Source organism: Felis catus, chromosome D4, assembly GCF_018350175.1.
Source record: "Felis catus isolate Fca126 chromosome D4, F.catus_Fca126_mat1.0, whole genome shotgun sequence".
NCBI classification, from domain to species: domain Eukaryota; kingdom Metazoa; phylum Chordata; class Mammalia; order Carnivora; family Felidae; genus Felis; species Felis catus.
The window spans coordinates 40430913-40449090 of NC_058380.1; the positions used below are offsets into that span (position 1 = coordinate 40430913).

Consider the following 18178-nt stretch of genomic DNA (forward strand, 5'->3'; position numbering starts at 1 on the left):
AAAAGTAAGGCGTCTCAACCAAATTAGCTTAGAAATATTCAGGCGGCAATGCAGATATGCTGACTGACAAGCGATATGTCAAAGACTCATCAGAAACGTCTGTGAAAATGTATTTTATCTAAAAGAAATTAAGTTAATTACCATGGTCGAAGCAACTCTAAGGCATCCGTGAATTTGTTACTCAGAAATAAGTTCAATGCCACTGAACATTCTTCTAGGCCACACTTGAGATCCACCTTCACTGATGTTGACCTAAGGATCAAGAAAAAAATACATAGCATTTCAATAGCTTTTACTATTAGAAGTTGTTGCGGGTGTGTGTGTGTGTATGTGTGTGTGTGTGTGTGTACCCTTTGGAGAAAGAAAGACTGGGATTCTAACCCTTCTGAAACCTTCTAAAGCCTTTCTTATCTGTAAAATGGGAATACCACCACCTTCATGAAAATGTCATGAGGATGGAATAAATCAACAAATAAGGCTGATAGCCCTCACAAAGACCACAAGGGTGGGAACTACCTTGATTCATAGGACAGGGAAAGTTATTATGTTTTAGTCTGATTATGCAGGGGGAAAAATGTGCTTCAGTGGAAAGCTGATTATCATCTAGACTGTAGAAGAGACTCCTTCAGATTGCTTTTGATTCTATAGGAACTGTCTTGCAACTCTGCACATTGTGTTTTCTTTTTTAGTTTTTTTTTCAATGTTTATTTTATTTCTGAGAGAGAGAGAGAACGAGTGCATGCACGCAAGCAGGGGAGGGGCACAGAGAGAGGGAAACACAATCCGAAGCAGGCTCCAAGCTCCAAGCTGTCACCAAAGAGCCGGATGTGGGGCTCAAACCCACAAACCACGAGGTCATGACCTAAGACTAAGTCGGATGCTTAACCGACTGAACCACCCAGGCCCTTTGTGTTTTCTTTTTTAATTTGAGTATAGTCAACACACAATGTTACATTAGTTTCAGGTATACAACACTGTGATTCAACTTCTCTATAGTTATGCTAACTGCTCACAAGTGTAGCTACCATCTGTCACCATACGATGCTATTATGATATTATAAACTATATTCCCTATGCTGTGCCTTTTATGTCCATGACTTATTTGTTCCCTAAGTGGAAGCCTGTATCTCCCACTCTCTTTCACCCATTTTGCCCATTCACCCATGCCCCTTCCATCTAGCCAACCATTAGTTTGTTTTCTATATTTATGAGTCTGAATCTGCATTTTTTTTTTTGTTTATTCACTTGTTTTTTAGACTCCACATGTGAGTGAAATCATGATATTTGTCTTTCTCAATCTGATTTATTGCACTTAACATTATACCCTCCAGGTCTATCTGTGTTGTTGCAAATGGCAAGATCTCAACCTTTTTATGGCTGAGTAATATTCCATAGTACATATATACACCACCTTCTTTATCCATTAATCTGTGGACACTTAGGCTGCTTCCATATCTTGGGTATCGTAAATAATGCTGCAGTAAACATAGGGGTCCAAATAGGTATTTGGAAAAATATCTATTCAGGTCCTCCAACCATTTTTTAACCAGTGTTTTTTTAGTGTTGCATCGCAACTCTGTAAATCATAAGTAACTGATAGCAATGTAAAGTAACTGTTGTCTACAGACATGTAAACTCAGTAGGCAGCTTCAATGACCTTTTCTCCTTCATGTAAGGAGTTAGTTTTGCTGACTTCGGACATTAATTTCAACGTTCCTTAAGTCCATATAAATTTGTGCTGTTTTGGATTTCTCCTTTGAATCTATTATAACATCCGCCTAGCTCCCTCACTGATTAATGAGTTAAGCAAAATCTTTAACATGCGTTCGTTTTTATGTTTGTATAATCATTATGATTTTACCCTTTATTAAAAATTACCCGTTAGTTATTTATGACTGACAGAAGTTTTGCTCTTTAAAATTAGAGCCCTCTCCAAAATGTTTTGTGTAACAACTTTTAACAGGAAAATATTTCGGCAAGTAAATGAGCAGTATGATGATTTATTTAAAAGTACTGAAAGTCGAATTTCCATGCCACCAACCTCTCCAAATTCATGCCTTCAAACGTGAAAACAAAATCCCACCTCAGTTACTTTTCTAGCAGCAGGCTGGCTAATGTAGGTGTTCTGAGCACATTTAAGGTAGGCGAGACTAGGCTATGATGTTCGACAGGACAGGTGTATTAAATGGATTTTTGATTTACAGTGGGTTTATTGGAACATAAGCCCATCATAAGTCAAGGAAGACCCATAAATGTTGATGCAGTAGTTACCTAGGGAACTATCAGATGACTTAGAGGTTAACTCTGAGGGAGAAAACTCCTACTTCTAAAGAAAGCTCAGATTTCCATAAGCAGGAACATATGGAATGAAAGAGTAATGTGAAAAATAAATGCCTAAAGATCCTCGGAAGTTATTTTCAACCTCATTTCCATTCATCAATCTTCAAATTATTGCACCCCGTCTCTGTATGGTGAGAGCTGAGTCTTACGACAGGCTGCCAACTTCAGGAGTGTTACGAACACACTCACAAATGGCTGAGATTTCAAATGCAGACTCTGAAATGCTAAAGATCTACTGTACAACTTAAAGTTCAATAAACCTGTAAGGACAGATAAAAAGCACTTTCTCGTGGTACTAAAGCATAGCTTTAACAGGGTTGCCTCAATAAATGATCATAAATGATAAAGGAACAACATACATTTTGAAAAAGAAACAATTAGTTACATTAATTGGAGAATGGGCAGGAAAAGAAAACATTACTTAGCAATTCAATGTGAAATTATTACAAAAAATATTAATGGACAGGAAAAATGTCATGATATATTAACTTTCAAAAAGCAGGTCACCAGGCTGGTTCAGTCAGTGAAGCGTGTGACGCTAGATCTCAGGGTTGTGAGTTCAAACCCCACGTTGGGTATAGAGATTAGGGAAAAATAAAATTAAAAAAAAAAAGGCAGACTACAAAAAAAGGTGGAGGGGCAGGGCAAAAAATAATAATAAAAAATGAGGTTACTAAATAGGATATTTAATATGTGATCCCAATTAATAAAAAATCAGTATCTCTATATATGAAGAAAAAAAGAAATAATATCAAAACACAAAAAAGTTACAGTGATGGTAATACACATTTTATTTTCTCCTTTGTGCTTTTCTATATTTCATGAATTTTCTATATTCAACATTTCTTAAAATGCTCCCTTAAGCCAAGGTTACAAGAATATTAAGTAGAAAAAAAATCATACTACAATATTCAATGAAAACCCTATGGTTGCATCCATATCAAAAAGTATATGCCCAGGGGGTGCCTGGGTGGCTCAGTAGGCTAAGCTTCCGACTCCTGATTTCAGCTCAGGTCATGATCTCACAGTTGGTGAGTTCAACCCCCGCGTGGGGCTCTGTGCTGACAGCAAGGAACGTGCTTGGGATTCTCTCTCTCTCCCTCTCCCTCTGCCCCTCCCCTACTTGTGTGCGCTCACACTCTCTCACTCTCTCTCTCAAAATAAATAAGTAAACATTAGACAGAAAAGAAAAGAAAAGAAAAGAAAAGAAAAGAAAAGAAAAGAGGAGAGGAGAGGAGAGGAGAGGAGAGGAGAGGAGAGGAGAGGAGAGGAGAGGAGAGGAGAGAAGGGGAAGGGAGGAAGGAAAAGGAAAAGGAAGGGAAGGGGAAGGGGAAGGGGAAGGGGAAGGGGAAGGGGAAGGGAAGGAAAAGAGAAAAGAAAAGAAAAGAAAAGAAAAGAAAAGAAAAGAAAAGAAAAGAAAGAAAAAAAAAGATACATGCTGAGGAAAAAGACTAGAATGAAATACACGAAAATAACAGTCTGTGTTTAAGAGGTCATATTTACGGTGGCTGTTTCTCCTTTCTTCCATTTTCTTCAATGCCTGGCAATGTGGTTATATTATTTTATATGTGAAATTAATGATCTAAAACTTGTTTAAATAAAAGAGACTCAAAAGAGAGCTATGCCCCAAATGTTGTCATTTAGTTGTGCTCCTTTTGCTTTGACAGGGCCACCTCTTCAGAGCCCCTTGGCAGCTCCGTCTCCCCCTCCTACTTTGTCCAATGGACATCAGTCAGCAAAACACAAAGCCCTGTTCTAACATCAACATTACAATTCACCAACAGCTTGGACCCCTCTCCCGACATCCCTAAAACACCTGCACCTCTTCCTGACCTGTTCACGTTAGATGATCCGTGCCGTCCAGTGGACTGTTTTGTGTCAAGTGATGCAAAGGGTTGGCTGCTTGCTGCCATATCTGTGCGAGAAAACCTATTAATAAAAAAAGCAGAATGAGGTTTTTATTTCTTTGTCTTACAGGAAAAGACCACATAAATTCAAGTATACAACATAAGCCCTCCAATTATTTAGTACATCTCACCTCCATTTCTAATCAATTCGGAAAATTAAGTAACAAAAATCTATCTACTGTTACATGGTGAACATTCCTAAAACACAGCACCAATAAAATAAACTTTTTTTTTCTAGTACACACACACACAAAAAGTCAACCAAAATCAGCTCCGCCAAAGCTCTCCACCCAAAGACAACAAGACAACATTGCATCTCGTATATAAATATCCTTCCAGAACTTTTCCTAAGTAAATCTATACAGATATTTTTATATTTTATTAAAATGGAATATTATTGAGGGGCACCTGGGTGGCTCAGTTGGTTAAGCGGTTAAGCGTCCAACTTCGGCTCATGATCTCACGGTCATGATCTCACGGTCCCTGAGTCCAAGCTCCATGTCGGGCTCTGTGCTGTCAGTTCAGAGCCTGGAGCCTCCTTCAGAGTCTGTGTCCTCTCTCTCTCTCTCTCTCTCTCTCTCTCTCTCTCTCTCTCTGCCCCTCCCCCGGTCAGGCTCTGTCTCTCTCTGTCTCTCATAAAATGAATAAATGTTTAAAAAAATTTTTTCCATAAAAATAAATGGAATATTATTGAAAGGAAGGAAAAACTTTTCTCTGACCCTCTTAGAGTCCCCGGCTGGGTCTGAAGATAAAATGGACAATGACTGATTATCAGGAGAAAAGCATATAAATTTTGTTGAACTGGCATAAGTACACGAGGGCCTTCACCGGAGAATGAAGACCAGCAGGAAGTTTGCAAATCTGTGAAAATTTGGCAAGACAAAGGGCCTGGGGTAGGGGTAGAAAACGATGAAGTAACTAGGAAGATAAGGGTCACTTTCAAAGGCTTGCAGATATAAATGTCTTTCTCCAGTAAAAGGATAATTTATTTCCAGCCTTTAGGCAGAAAAGGGAGAGCTATTACAGTGTTTGCTCCTTCTAGATTGCCTTCAGCTCAAAATGATTTACAGGTCAAACAGGCATATTTTGGGGTGATATATTCTAGTTTCCTTCATTGTATGTTTAATTTATCCTGAATCTTTTCTTATAGTTACTGTAACATAATTTGTTACCTGCCCCTTATTTTGGGGGCATGTAAATTGCTCCCGATGTTTTGCGATTACAAACAATATTGTAATAAGCTCTTTACTGACTTGCCTGATCGTTTCCTGAGGATAAATTCTTGAGTTAAAGAGCGTGTGTTTTGTTAGGGATCCTCTTTTTAAAAACAGCTTCATTTCTCATTATATATACACCACAGAGTTCTACAGTAACATTCAGGAGGTGGAGACTGATCTGGTTGGCCATTTCATCGACCCAGGGCTCCCACCACAGACACATGGAGGCGGGGTCATGCTAGAAAAGGAAATTTTCATGGAGTAAGAATAAGCTCCCCCTGCCCCCAACGCCCGTATTGTAATAGAATCACCAGCCTCCTGCTTCCGTTCTTAACTGTACCCAAGCCTAGAGAGAAAAGGGTTATTGACTGTCCTTTTAGGAAAGCTTTATTTTTTTTTTTTTTTAATTCTAAGATGTGCAATGCCCTCAGTTAAGTGGAGTTTGATTATAGCCCACCTTTCAGACCTCCCAATACCTTGTAATATTTTATATTCAACATTCATCTTGTCTTGAATATATCAAGTTCCCAAATTTTTATACATCAGGTTAGGGGAAAATCAAGGTTCTTCTTACAAAGGTGGTTGGATGTGGGTGGTAGGAGAAAAGAAAACCCCACAGCTAGGAAGAAATGTACTTTAGGCTGGTTATTTTCCATCACAAGACTATTTCACCAGAATAGAGGAAGCACTGAGCACTTACATAAACCAGACTCTAGGGCAGTGACAGCTACCTCTGCTTAGGAGCAAAAAGGGAAAAGATCTATTCAAAAGGTCATCTATCCATTTGGACCACTCTTGCCCATCTGTTCTATTACAGATTTATTTATAAGGGCCAGCAAAACATGGTCTCTGAAATTACTGTACCATTTACCTTCAGTTTTAATTACAAAATTCTCCTCAATTTCAAATTTTGAAATTTTTATTTAATGAAAACTAATTATTTTCCTTTAACATTTCTGATTTTGAGGGCGTACTTAGAAACAACCTCCCTCCATAAACATTATATACCATAATTTTACCAGTGCTATTACCTTTTAATATTCAATTTTTTTATCTACTTATAAAATTTGAATATATAGTACAAGAGAGTGCTGTGTATTTTTTAATCTTTGGCATTTTTCCCAAGATAATTTTTAAATTTTTTTTTTCACCGTTTATTTATTTTTGGGACAGAGAGAGACAGAGCATGAACGGGGGAGGGGCAGAGAGAGAGGGAGACACAGAATCGGAAACAGGCTCCAGGCTCTGAGCCATCAGCCCAGAGCCCGACGCGGGGCTCGAACTCACGGACCACGAGATCGTGACCTGGCTGAAGTCGGACACTTAACCAACTGCGCCACCCAGGCGCCCCCCCAAGATAATTTTTAAAAGACCACATCTTTTGCCCCAGTGATTTGACAATATATGACATACCATATATATAAAACACTGAAATTTATTAAGTTCTGCTAAATTCAAGCCCGCTATGCCAGGTAAATGCTGCATGTTTGAGAGTTACAATTACAGTGTCTTCACCAGACACAATCGACTTGAATTTAGCAGAACTTAATTATTAATAATGTTAGATTTTATTCACACATTCAGAGGTAGAAAAGTTTAGATTAGATCCTTCTAGTCCTTTTGTATACATGTCCATGAAGTCCCAGAAACTCTACAGTATTTTCAAATTTGTACTAATATCCCAGTAAGTATATCACGCTACAAACTGATTTTTTTATTCAACGGTATTTTTTGATGTAGACCTAATTCACTCACCTACACTACATCATATTTCATCAAGAACCTATTTTCTTCTTTTTTTATGACAAATGCTTCCAATACAGAGAGAAAATGACAGGAGTATATCTGGAATCTTTTGCATACAGTGAGAGCTAAATTTAATTGTTTCCTACATGGATAGGCAATTATCCCAACACCAATGAATAACTCATCCTTCAGCTACTCTTGGCTTGGAAATAACACAAAAGGAAGAGCACACATCCTCTCAACGCTCTTGGAGCAGTAACAGGCGCACCAAGGAATTTTTTTTTAATTTATTTTTAAATGTTTATTTATTTTGAAAGGAGGGGGGAGTAAAGAGAGAGGGAGAGAGAATCCCAAGCAGGCTCCACACTGTCAGCACAGAACCTCACGCGGGGCTCATTCTCACAGACCATGAGATCATAACCTAAGCAGAAATCAAGAGTCAGAGGCTTAGCCATAACTGCCTGAGAGACCCAGGCATCCCAGGAATTCTGTAAGGCATATATACCTTTGCTTGATTTGTTATTTACTACCAATTAAGGTTCACATTAAGTAACAGAAGAGATGAACTTGTAGATTTTTTGGTCTGGTAATTATGCAGATAATTTGGTAAGGTTATGGTTTTACTGCCTTGCAGGAGATTAGGAAATTTTGCGTATAATAAAAAACCTTATTCCAACATTCTTCAGTTACCCAAATGCTCTTGGAACCAGTTTTAACATCTTGCTGATTTCCTCATTGATAAATAAATCTCTGACATTGTTAAAACGAAAATCACAGGCCCAAAATGGCGTCACTTAGGCTGAGTCCCAAACTGGGGTTTAATAACTAATCCAACTCTAGATTCAACCTCCCCCAGGAAAGGCAGTCTTAACCAGTCGGTCAGGAAATTTCCCCATCTGGGGCCGATGAGTCTGCATCACTGAGTGGCCAGAAGGGCATTCCCCATCCCCCAGAGGAAGATGAGGTCATCTGCATGATAAGACCTGTCGCTATTCCTCCTAAGGGAAAGAAATCTCATCTGGAACAATCCTTTTCTTTGCTAATAACTTTCTGGCCCCCACCTTCTCCCTATAAAAACCTTCCCTTTTCTTACAACTCCTCTACTTGCTAGATGGGATGCTGCCCCATTCATCAATCTCTTAATGAAGCCAATTAGATCTTCAAATTTACTGGGTTGAATTTTGGGGGGTTTTGTGTTTTTATTTTTTTAATGTTTATTTATTTCTGAGAGAGCACGCACAAGCATGAGTGGGGGAGGTGCGGAGAGAGGGAGACACAAAATCCCTAACAGGCTCCAGGCTCTGAGCTGCCAGCACAGAGCCCAATGTGGGGCTGGAACTCATGAACTAAGAGATCGTGACCTGAGCAGAAAATGGACGCTGAACCAACTGAGTCACCCAGGAGCCCCTGAATTTTGGGCTTTTTTTTTTTTTTTTTAACACTATCTCTACAATACTACATTTTCACATCTATACACATTTATTCAGGTCTGATCTTATTTCCTTTACTAAAGGTTTCTATTATATGGAACACTGCTCTGACGTTCAGATATCCTCCATGCAAAACGATCCTTAGATAACTTCAGTTTTATAATCTGTACCACCAAAGTGATCACAATTGTTAAAAATTTAGGGGCGTCTGGGTGGCTCAGGCAGTTAAGCGTCTGACTTCTACTCAGGTCATAATCTCGCGGTTTGAGAGTTGGAGCCCCGCCGTCGGGCTCCGTGCTGACAGCTCTGAGCCTGGAGCCTGCTTCAGATTCTGTCTCCTCCTCTCTCTGCCCTCCCCTGCTCATGCTCTGTCTCTGTCTCTCAATAATAAATAAACGTTAAAAAAAATTTTAAAAAAAAATTTAACCAAGGGGCACCTGGCTGGTTCAGTCAGTAGAGCATGCAACTCTTGCTATCAAGGTCATGAGGTCAAGCTCCATGTTGCATTACTTAAAAAATAAGAAAGATTAAAAAAACAATTTAACCAAATAGAATGACTTGTCTGTTCTACTCCTATGCAAGATATTATATTCAGAAGTTAAAAGAAATGTATTTTCAGCTAGTGAAAAATACTGTGATTAGGTTGACAGAGCCTAGGAAAAACAATACATTGTATCTCAATTACAGGGATGAGTATGTTGGAACATTTGTCCTTCTCTTGCCCTGATTTTACTGCTTTATTTTTTTTTTTAAGTTTTTAAACAGCTTCATTGAGATATAAATTCACAGACCATACAATTCTCCCATTTAAAGTATACAATCAATGGCTTTTAGTATGTTCTTAGAGGTGTGCAACTATCACCACAATGTGTATTTTGTCACTCAAAAGAAACTGTCCATCCATTAGCTGTCACTCCACATTACCCCCTCCATCTCTTGTTTTAGGCAGTCACCCATCTGCTTTCAATATGAGCAGATTTTTCTTGGTCTGGACATTTCATATTAATGGAATTATACAATATGTGGTCTCTCATGACTGGCTTTTCCATTCAGCATAATGTCTTCAAGATACATGTTGATATATTTGTACATCATTCCTTTTTATTGCCAAATAATATTGCATTGTATGGATATAACACATTTTGTTTACTGTTTCATTAGTAAACTTTCGGGATATTTTGAATAATGCTATTAAAATTCATGAACAAGTTCTAATGTAGACATATATTTCATTTCTCTTGAGTATACGCCTATGAAGACAACTGCTGAGTTGTATTGTAAGTTAACGTTTGACATTTTGAAGAACTGTCAGACCATTTTTCCAAGTGACTATGTGATTTGACATTCTTACCAGCAATGTAGGGAAGTTCCAATTTCTCCACATCTTGTCCAACACTTATTAAAATTGTCTATCTTAGTGGGTGTGACAGTATCTCATCGTGGTTTTGACTTGCATTTACCTAATGACTAAGGATGTTGAGCATCTTTTAGCTACTTAATGGCCATTTGTATATCTTTGGAGAAATGTCTGTTCAGGTTCTTTGGCCATTTTTTAAATGGGCTATTTGTCTTTTTATTATTGAGTTTCATACTGCTGTAATTTTTAATCACTAGGTAAAACTATTTTCAAATGAAAAGCTTACAGCTACTTTTTTATAATTTCTTCCTCTCATTCAAATCATAATTAGCAGAATCGATTCAAATTTAATTCCTCCAGTAAATCCAACGCAATGTGCTATGTTCCTGAACAGTGAATTAAAAGATATCCCGTTTTCAAAAGAAGGAAAAAAAGAAATAAAATTTTCAAAAACTAATAAAAAGACACTTCATATCCTTCATGTTTTTTCCTCTCTTTGGGGGAGAAAAGGGAGGAAAGCAAACAGGCCAAATGTTACTCTCTTGGAGGCACCATTTATATAACTTACAGTCTGGACCATGTCCACTGGAGCCATAAACACAAAACTCCAGTGGAGATCACCACCAGGTTTCCAGGAAATCTACTGCTTACTATTTTGGACCATATGATCAGCTTGTGTTTCTTACTGAAGAAAACTGCTCACCAGACCAAATTCTGCCCAGGGGAGGATTCCTTTCAAATAGCCACTCTCATCGCCAGATATCAAAGAAGAAGGGAGGTACGGCAGCTGCAGCTAGTATAGCAAGAACAGCCCAGAAATCAACGGGTACCCCAAATATGCTGTCCTGGCAACCTCAATCCCAGACCCGTCGCCAGTGTTGCAGAATCAAGGCAAAGGGATGTCAACATTCACTCTGCACTAGAGCCCTGTCCCTGTAGAGGGAAGATCTAAAAAGCTGGAAAAGGCCAAAGGGCAAGCACCAACAAAGAATACAATTATTCTAACAAATCAGGTATTAATGAATTTATAAGCTAAATAATCCGCCCCTAAATAATCCTTGCGGAGACTTAGTACAAAGGCTTCCTCAATCAGAGCTGTACGCTTTCTTTCATATTATGTGTAGGGCTTGGGTGATTTTTTATATTCTTCGTGCTTTTCTTACTTTTTTCAAATTTTCAAAAATGATCATGAGCTATTTTTAGTAATTGGGAAAAAAGTATATATTTTGAGCAATTTAAGTTCAAATCCATGAAGGGGACATTTAAATATTAATTTAAGGAAACACCTTCTGATCACCCCTTTTATATCACACACAGCTTACAATAGTTCTCCGGAAAAATATATAAGAAGAGTGTATTATTTTTAGCCCTTTCCAAGTGAGGAAGTTAGAATGCATCGCTACCCAGTGTGTTTCTAATGTAATTTTACATCTCTTAGAACCCTTCCAAATTTTCACTACTTTGAACAAGTCAGGACTTAAATGTTGCAGTTTTTCTAATTTTACCTTTTCTATTCCCTACATTGGTAACACACTCCAGTGCTATTTTAAAGCTCTGAACTTAAAATACCTGTAATACTATGTTCCCAAACTGTTTTCAAACTTATTATTTTATATATACATTTATGATTTCCACCTGATTTTTAATGTATCTACCTATTGGCTGAAAATGGGTTTATTCCTTTATTGAAAGGAACTGGCTCTCACGGATGGAAATCAGTAGAGGCCATCAGGAGTTCTCGATATCAGCCCCATTTCCATCTTTGGTGGGTCTGAAAAACGCAGTCCACAGGGCCTGTGTGGGTGTCAGCAAGGTATATGCCAAGTGTCCCCTTAGCCTAATAGAAATATGGAAGTGGAAGGTCCATTAAAATAGATTCACTGGAAAGGTACTTCCTTTCACCCTAATTTTACATTTTTATCAGAAACCGGGATTAAGATAAAAAACAAGGTAAACAACTCAGCAAAAATTAATTAATTAATAAAGCAAGCAAGCTGGAAAAGGAAGCAGGGAATGGACCACAATCTAAAACAGTAATCCACCGGGTCCCTGGGTGGCTCGGGCGGTTAAGAGTCCAACTCTTGATTTCAGCTCAGGTCACGATCTCATGGTTCGTGAGTTCGAGCCCCGTATCAGGCTCCGTGCTGACAGTGCAGAGCCTGCTTGAGATTCTCATTCTCTTTCTCTCTCTGTCTCCCCCCTTCAAATAAATAAACATTAAAAAAAAATAAAAATAAAAACTAAAAAAGTAATGCGCTAAGTGAAAGGGTTACATTCAGTAAACTAAAATTTAATTTTCACACATAAACATCTGGGAGCACCACGCTGCAAGCATTCTATCAGGTGTTAGACACATAAAAGTCATACAGTTCATGATCTCAAAGATGATATCTGAAAATATAGACTTTAAATAACTTACAACGTTTTACTACCGTGTTGCTAAGTCACGTTGCTATGAGTGCCTTGCTATGAGTTATGAGTTGCTTATGAGTGCCTTGTTATGAGTTGCTTATGAGTGCCTAAATTTGGATCAACAGTCCAACTAAAAAGCCTGTGTTCATGTCCACAAGCTGTCTGCTGTGTCCCCCAGGCCAACCTGCCATGCCAGTGGGGACTCTGCCTACCTGAATAAAGAGACAAGCGCGTGGAGGTCAGCAGTACTCGCATCTGCTCCCAACAACCACACCTGGCCTGAGAACCACACTGTTCTAAAAGGACCAACAACTGGAAATGCAACCAGGAGCCGACAGCCAGGGAAAGAAAGGACTCAAAGCCAGTTCTGAAAGCAGAGCAGCTTAACTCAGGAACAAGCAGAGCTGGAGGAAAGCAGAGAAAAGGAAAGAACCAACATCCCTCCCTCGCTCACGTGGAGAAGATTCCGATTCCCCCTTCTAGACCACCCTCTCTGGACCGCGTCCTACTCCCAAATGACTCAGAACAACATATAGTAATGTGCATACAGAAAAAGAATAATCAAACAAATGTGGCAAACTGAAAAATGGGGGAGGGGTATATAAAAGTTCTCTGTGTCATTCTCATACTCTTTTGAGAAGTTTGAATGTACTACAAAATAATGTTTTTAAAAGACAGCAGAGCATGACTCTGGAGCAAAGGACAAAGACAGGGTCAAATGAGGGCGGCCACAGACCTTGGGCACCTGGGGACCAGCCAATGCTGGTGAGGAATGCCAAGCCCTCGGGGTCACGGGTACACCAACAGATCCGGCCATCACAGGTGCTTGGGCAAAGGCAAAAGGCCAGAGGTTAATGCAAAAACATCCACTTAGATGAGACTATTAACCGAAGGGCAATAGCCAGAGTAGGGCTCTGTCCCCACAGATCGTGTTCCTGCACTCAGGTGCTGCTGGGAAGGAGAGGCAAGGGGAACCTTTGAGGAGGAAGATACAGGCCTGATGCAGAGTTTAAATTTTTACTGGACTGGGCACTTACCTCTCCCACTACCCCCCCCCCCCAGAAAAAAATCAGAGTCACTCCAAAAGAGACTATTTGAAATGTGAACAGATGATGTGCTCTTTCACTGACAACTTAATTTTTTTTTTTCTGTCCTCACTGGGGATGTGAATTCCAAGAGCAAAATGAGAACAGTTGAGGGGCGCCTGGGTGGCGCAGTCGGTTAAGCGTCCGACTTCAGCCAGGTCACGATCTCGCGGTCCATGAGTTCAAGCCCCGCGTCGGGCTCTGGGCTGAGGGCTCAGAGCCTGGAGCCTGTTTCCGATTCTGTGTCTCCCTCTCTCTCTGCCCCTCCCCCGTTCATGCTCTGTCTCTCTCTGTCCCAAAAATAAACATTGAAAAAAAATTAAAAAAAAAAAAATGAGAACAGTTGAAAAGAACAAAAGTTCATTTTCATGTAAAATATAAAGCACGCCTCAGACCCTGCTCACTAAGAAAGTGGACAGCAGCACTTAGGGTTTCTTCGGGGGGAAAAAAAAACAAACTGCTCCCAAGAAATGCCGTTTTTCCTGCTCACAGACACGGCAAATGGGACAGAGCTGGAAACTAAAACCAGAGCCTGTATCTTTGCAGATTCTTTCCTTAAGCAAAGCAAATGGTACTCCTTTGCATTATTTAAAACAAACAGCAATAAAAAATAAATAAATAAATAAATAAATAAATAAATAAATAAATAAATAAATAAATAAATAAAACAGCAATGGAATGTCAGCTTGGCAAGAGATCTAGGCAGCTACAATGTCATTTTGCTGGTTTTTAATTTAAAAAAATCCAAAACCCTTATTGGAGGGTTTTCTTCTTTCTAACAGAAAGCTAGTACCTAATCTATTATTAGCCACCCTTTCTCACCGCCCTGTCATGTGACTCAGGAGAAGCATGCTGGGGCACAAGGCCGAACGCTGGGTTTCTGCCCCAGATGTGCAAGTCACCTGCAAGCCGAGACACGCTGGACCATTCACCGCCTCTATGGCTTCCAGTGTCCTCGTGTGCAAAAGACAGTGAAGGGATCCCAATCACAGAAAGCAGAAAGGTGGTTGCCAGGGGCTGGGGAGGGCAGTGGGGAGCTACCGTTCAAGGGGTATCGAGTTCCCACTTTACAGGATGAAAGACTTCTGGCGAAGGATGGCGGCGATGGTGGCACGACCGTGTGAACGTACTTCGTGCCACTGAACAAGGGGTGAAGACGGGAAGGTTTATGTTAGGTGTATTTTGTCACAGGGAAGAAGAAACTGGGAGCAAGAAACAAACCAGAACAAAAAGAGCATTCGCACCGACAAAAAGCCAGAGGAGGGACGACAGTACCCTTCCTGCCTCACGCGGGAGTTATGAGGAGGAAACGCAGTCCATTTTGTGAAACCACTTTTTAAGCTGAAAAACCACGTAAGTGTGGTGCTGATGTTGGTTAAAGAGTTAAGTGACTTAAGTGACTGGGGCCGGGAACTTCCCATTAGACAGACCACTGCACTCCTGCTGCTCGGCAGCTGGGTGTTCCCTGCAGCCGTGTTACTTAAGCAACACTCTGCCAGTTTCATTTTCTCAAAGTAGGCATGCAGATATTTTCAAGATGCAGAGTAAACGCAGGTCTTCCATGTGACGCTGCATGGGGCAGGGGAGGGCGGTTCATCATTTCTTCTAAAACATTACAAACTACAACAAATTTTTAAAAGGCAATGCTAAAGGGGCACCCGGATGGTTCAGTCGGTTGAGGGTCCGACTTTGGATTTCCGCTCAGGTCGTGGGATCGAGCCACGCGTCAGGCTCTGCACTGACAGCACAGAGCCTGCTTGGGATTCCCTCTCTCTCTCTCTCAAAACAAATAAATAAACATTTAAAAAAACAAAAAAGCAACACTAAGAAAGTCTTACTTTCATTTGGCTCACAATCCATGAGGAAGAGGGGGAAAAAAAGGGCTACCTAAAAGCCTTTTTTTTTGTTTGTTTTTCCAGGCTACAGAATGTGTCTCTCCTCTTGGTTCCTGGGTCAGAATTTAAAACTCATCACAGTACGATTATTACTTCACTGTTAGCTCTGGTAGGTAGAGATGAGCTTTTTAAGGACAGAAATTCTGTGTCTTAGCAAAGAGATATTCACTGAGTTTTTGATGAATAAATGACATTTGTACTGATTGTATATTAACACCCTTGTGCCAAATACAGTCTCAATACCTTATATTTTATATCACACATGTAGGTCATGGAAAATACCCTTGAATATGTTATCCTGGGAGTCATTCATTCACAAACAAGTAGTTTTCAGTAAACATTAGGTAAGACAAACAAACCAGCAGGGGAAGCATGTAGATACTCAAGTAATTAAAGGTTAATTTTCTGGGGTATCTGGGTGGCAGCTCAGTAGGTTAAGTGTCTGACTCGTGGTTTCAGCTCGGGTCACGATCTCAAAATTTGTGAGATCGAGCCCTGCATCAGCTCTCCACTAAGAGCACAGAGCCTGCTTGGATTCTTTCTCTCCCTCTCTCTCTGCCCCTCCCTTGCTCGCATGCACGGGTGCGCTCTCTCTCTAACAAACATTTTAAAAATAAAGTTTAATTTTCTTTAACTTTTCAATGTGTGGCTCTTTTCATAGTGTGCTGTATACATCCAGCCTGCGATATCAAGCAGGTATACAAATCGGTTTTGGTATACAGGGATCCTATTCCTTTAAAAACAAACAAAAACATCCAACTTAATATTAAGGAGGGGTGATGACACATAAATGCTATATATTAGGGCCCAATTTGCTGGATCACAAAAATGCTCAAATTCTGCCCCACCCGCTACTCAAAAAGGAAAGGACTATAATCCCAAAGTACGAGAGAAATTTGAGTCTTGCTCCATACTTCCCAGCCTTCTAAAATACAAGGACTTGAAATAAGATATTCTATAACCCAACACAAATGCAAAACAATCACCAAAGAGACCCATTCATACTACTTGAATGGTCACTAAACACTTTCCACACCTGTGGACTGATGAAATATCAAAAGAAAAGTAAACCATGCCTGAAGGTCAGATCAAACTCATGTTCACAGAATCTGCCCATATATGCAGTTTGTCTTTCCCAATCTGAACCAAAGACAGAAGTGTAAATGTGGTGTTAAAAAGTGGAAAGCACATGCAAAATGTTAAGCAAACCTCTGGGCATAAGGCACACACACAAAAAATCAACCAATCAATCAATTTTGATGACACACGTCTCCAGGAATGCACTGTGGCTTTATTTTAAGAAAGAAAGAAAGAGAGAAAAGAAAAGAAAGAAAAGAAAAGAAAAGAAAAGAAAAGAAAAGAAAAGAAAAGAAAAGAAAAGAAAAGAAAAGAAAAGGACAAGACAGACAAGGAGAGGGCTGCCTACCCCCCAAATCAACCTATGGCTAAGGGTATCCCTTAGGTACAAGGGCTTCAAGGGGCACCTCATCTTCCTTGTCTATAAAAGGAGACTGCAATTAGCACAGTTGTCTGTCATCAGAGATACAAAGACAGATTTACCATGGGTATTGGGACTGAAACAGGACACTTTTTTTTTTTTTAAGTTTCTTTATTTAGAAAGAGAGACAGAGCACGAACAGGGAAGGGACAGAGAGAGAGACAGAGAATCCCAAGGCAGACTTCGCACTGTCAACGTGGAACCTAATGCGGAGCTCCAACTCGCAAACAGTGAGATCGTGACCTGAGCCAAAACCAAGAGGCAGACACTTAACTGACTGAGCCACCCAGGTGCCCCTGAAACAGGACGTTTTTAGAAGAGTCTAGTTCATCTCTTCTCCACTAAGATATCTTAGTGGATGACAGAGCAAAAAGGTTCAGGAAACCACTTGGTTCTCAAAATGCTCTACCTCATGATAGGCCTCAAGCTTTCTGCTAATCAAATGAGAAGTCTGATGCAAAAAAAAAAAAGGGGGGGGGGCGGGAATTAAACACCATACGAGCTGTAAGTGCGTTGTTAAGTGGGGATTTCCAGTAAGTTTGTTTATAAATCACTGGGTTGGAAATCATATCTTCTATACAATAACTGATAGGTATCTATCTGTGTGTATATATGTACATGCATGAATATGTATACACACACACACACACACACACACACACACACACACACTTCAAATTCTCAACCTAAGCCATAAAAGCCTATTAAGCCCTAAATTATTAACTTTGGCCAGAGTGTTGGAACCAGGAGAGAGAGGTCTCATATCATGGGATTGAGGCCCGCTCTCCCAACCCGACCCCTGCCTCATACTGTGTCGGGGCCATCCACTCCAAACACGATCCATGCAATCCTCACAATGACGACACTTCGGTGGTTTGTCACTGCCCTTGCCACAGCTCCTCAGCAAGATACCTTTGGCATCTGTCTTCCTCTGACCGGCCTATCATCACCAGAATTGCAGGACTCCCAAGCTTCTCGATAAATCCGAAGAGATCATCATGAAAGGGATGAGACTACATCACCCCAAAATATGTTACTTTGACATAAAGATTGTTTTGAGCTGAAGTCAATTAGCTCTCACCCTCCCCATTTTGGTCTAAAAGCAGGGCAGAAATTCCCTTTAGTAAAGATGTTTGCCTCTCTCATATCAGGAAGAGAGTTACTTCGGAGATGAATTTTATCACCTGAGATGATTCTTATCTGCACAAGAGACCTTACTAAACAATCCTTATTTACCATAGATTTCCTAGTCACCTCCCTACAATTTAACCCTCATCCTGAAGCCTAAAAG

At 40.0% G+C, this 18178-nt stretch overlaps 1 protein-coding gene across 1 annotated transcript in view; it reads right to left on the reverse strand.

The window, feature by feature from the left end:
* Window positions 1–18178, reverse strand: part of TTC39B (tetratricopeptide repeat domain 39B) — a 125413-nt gene that overhangs the window by 53412 nt on the left and 53823 nt on the right. Inside the window, 2 exon segments of the mRNA XM_023242337.2 lie at window positions 142–252; window positions 4174–4269. Of these exon segments, the coding sequence (XP_023098105.1) occupies window positions 142–252; window positions 4174–4269 (207 nt within the window).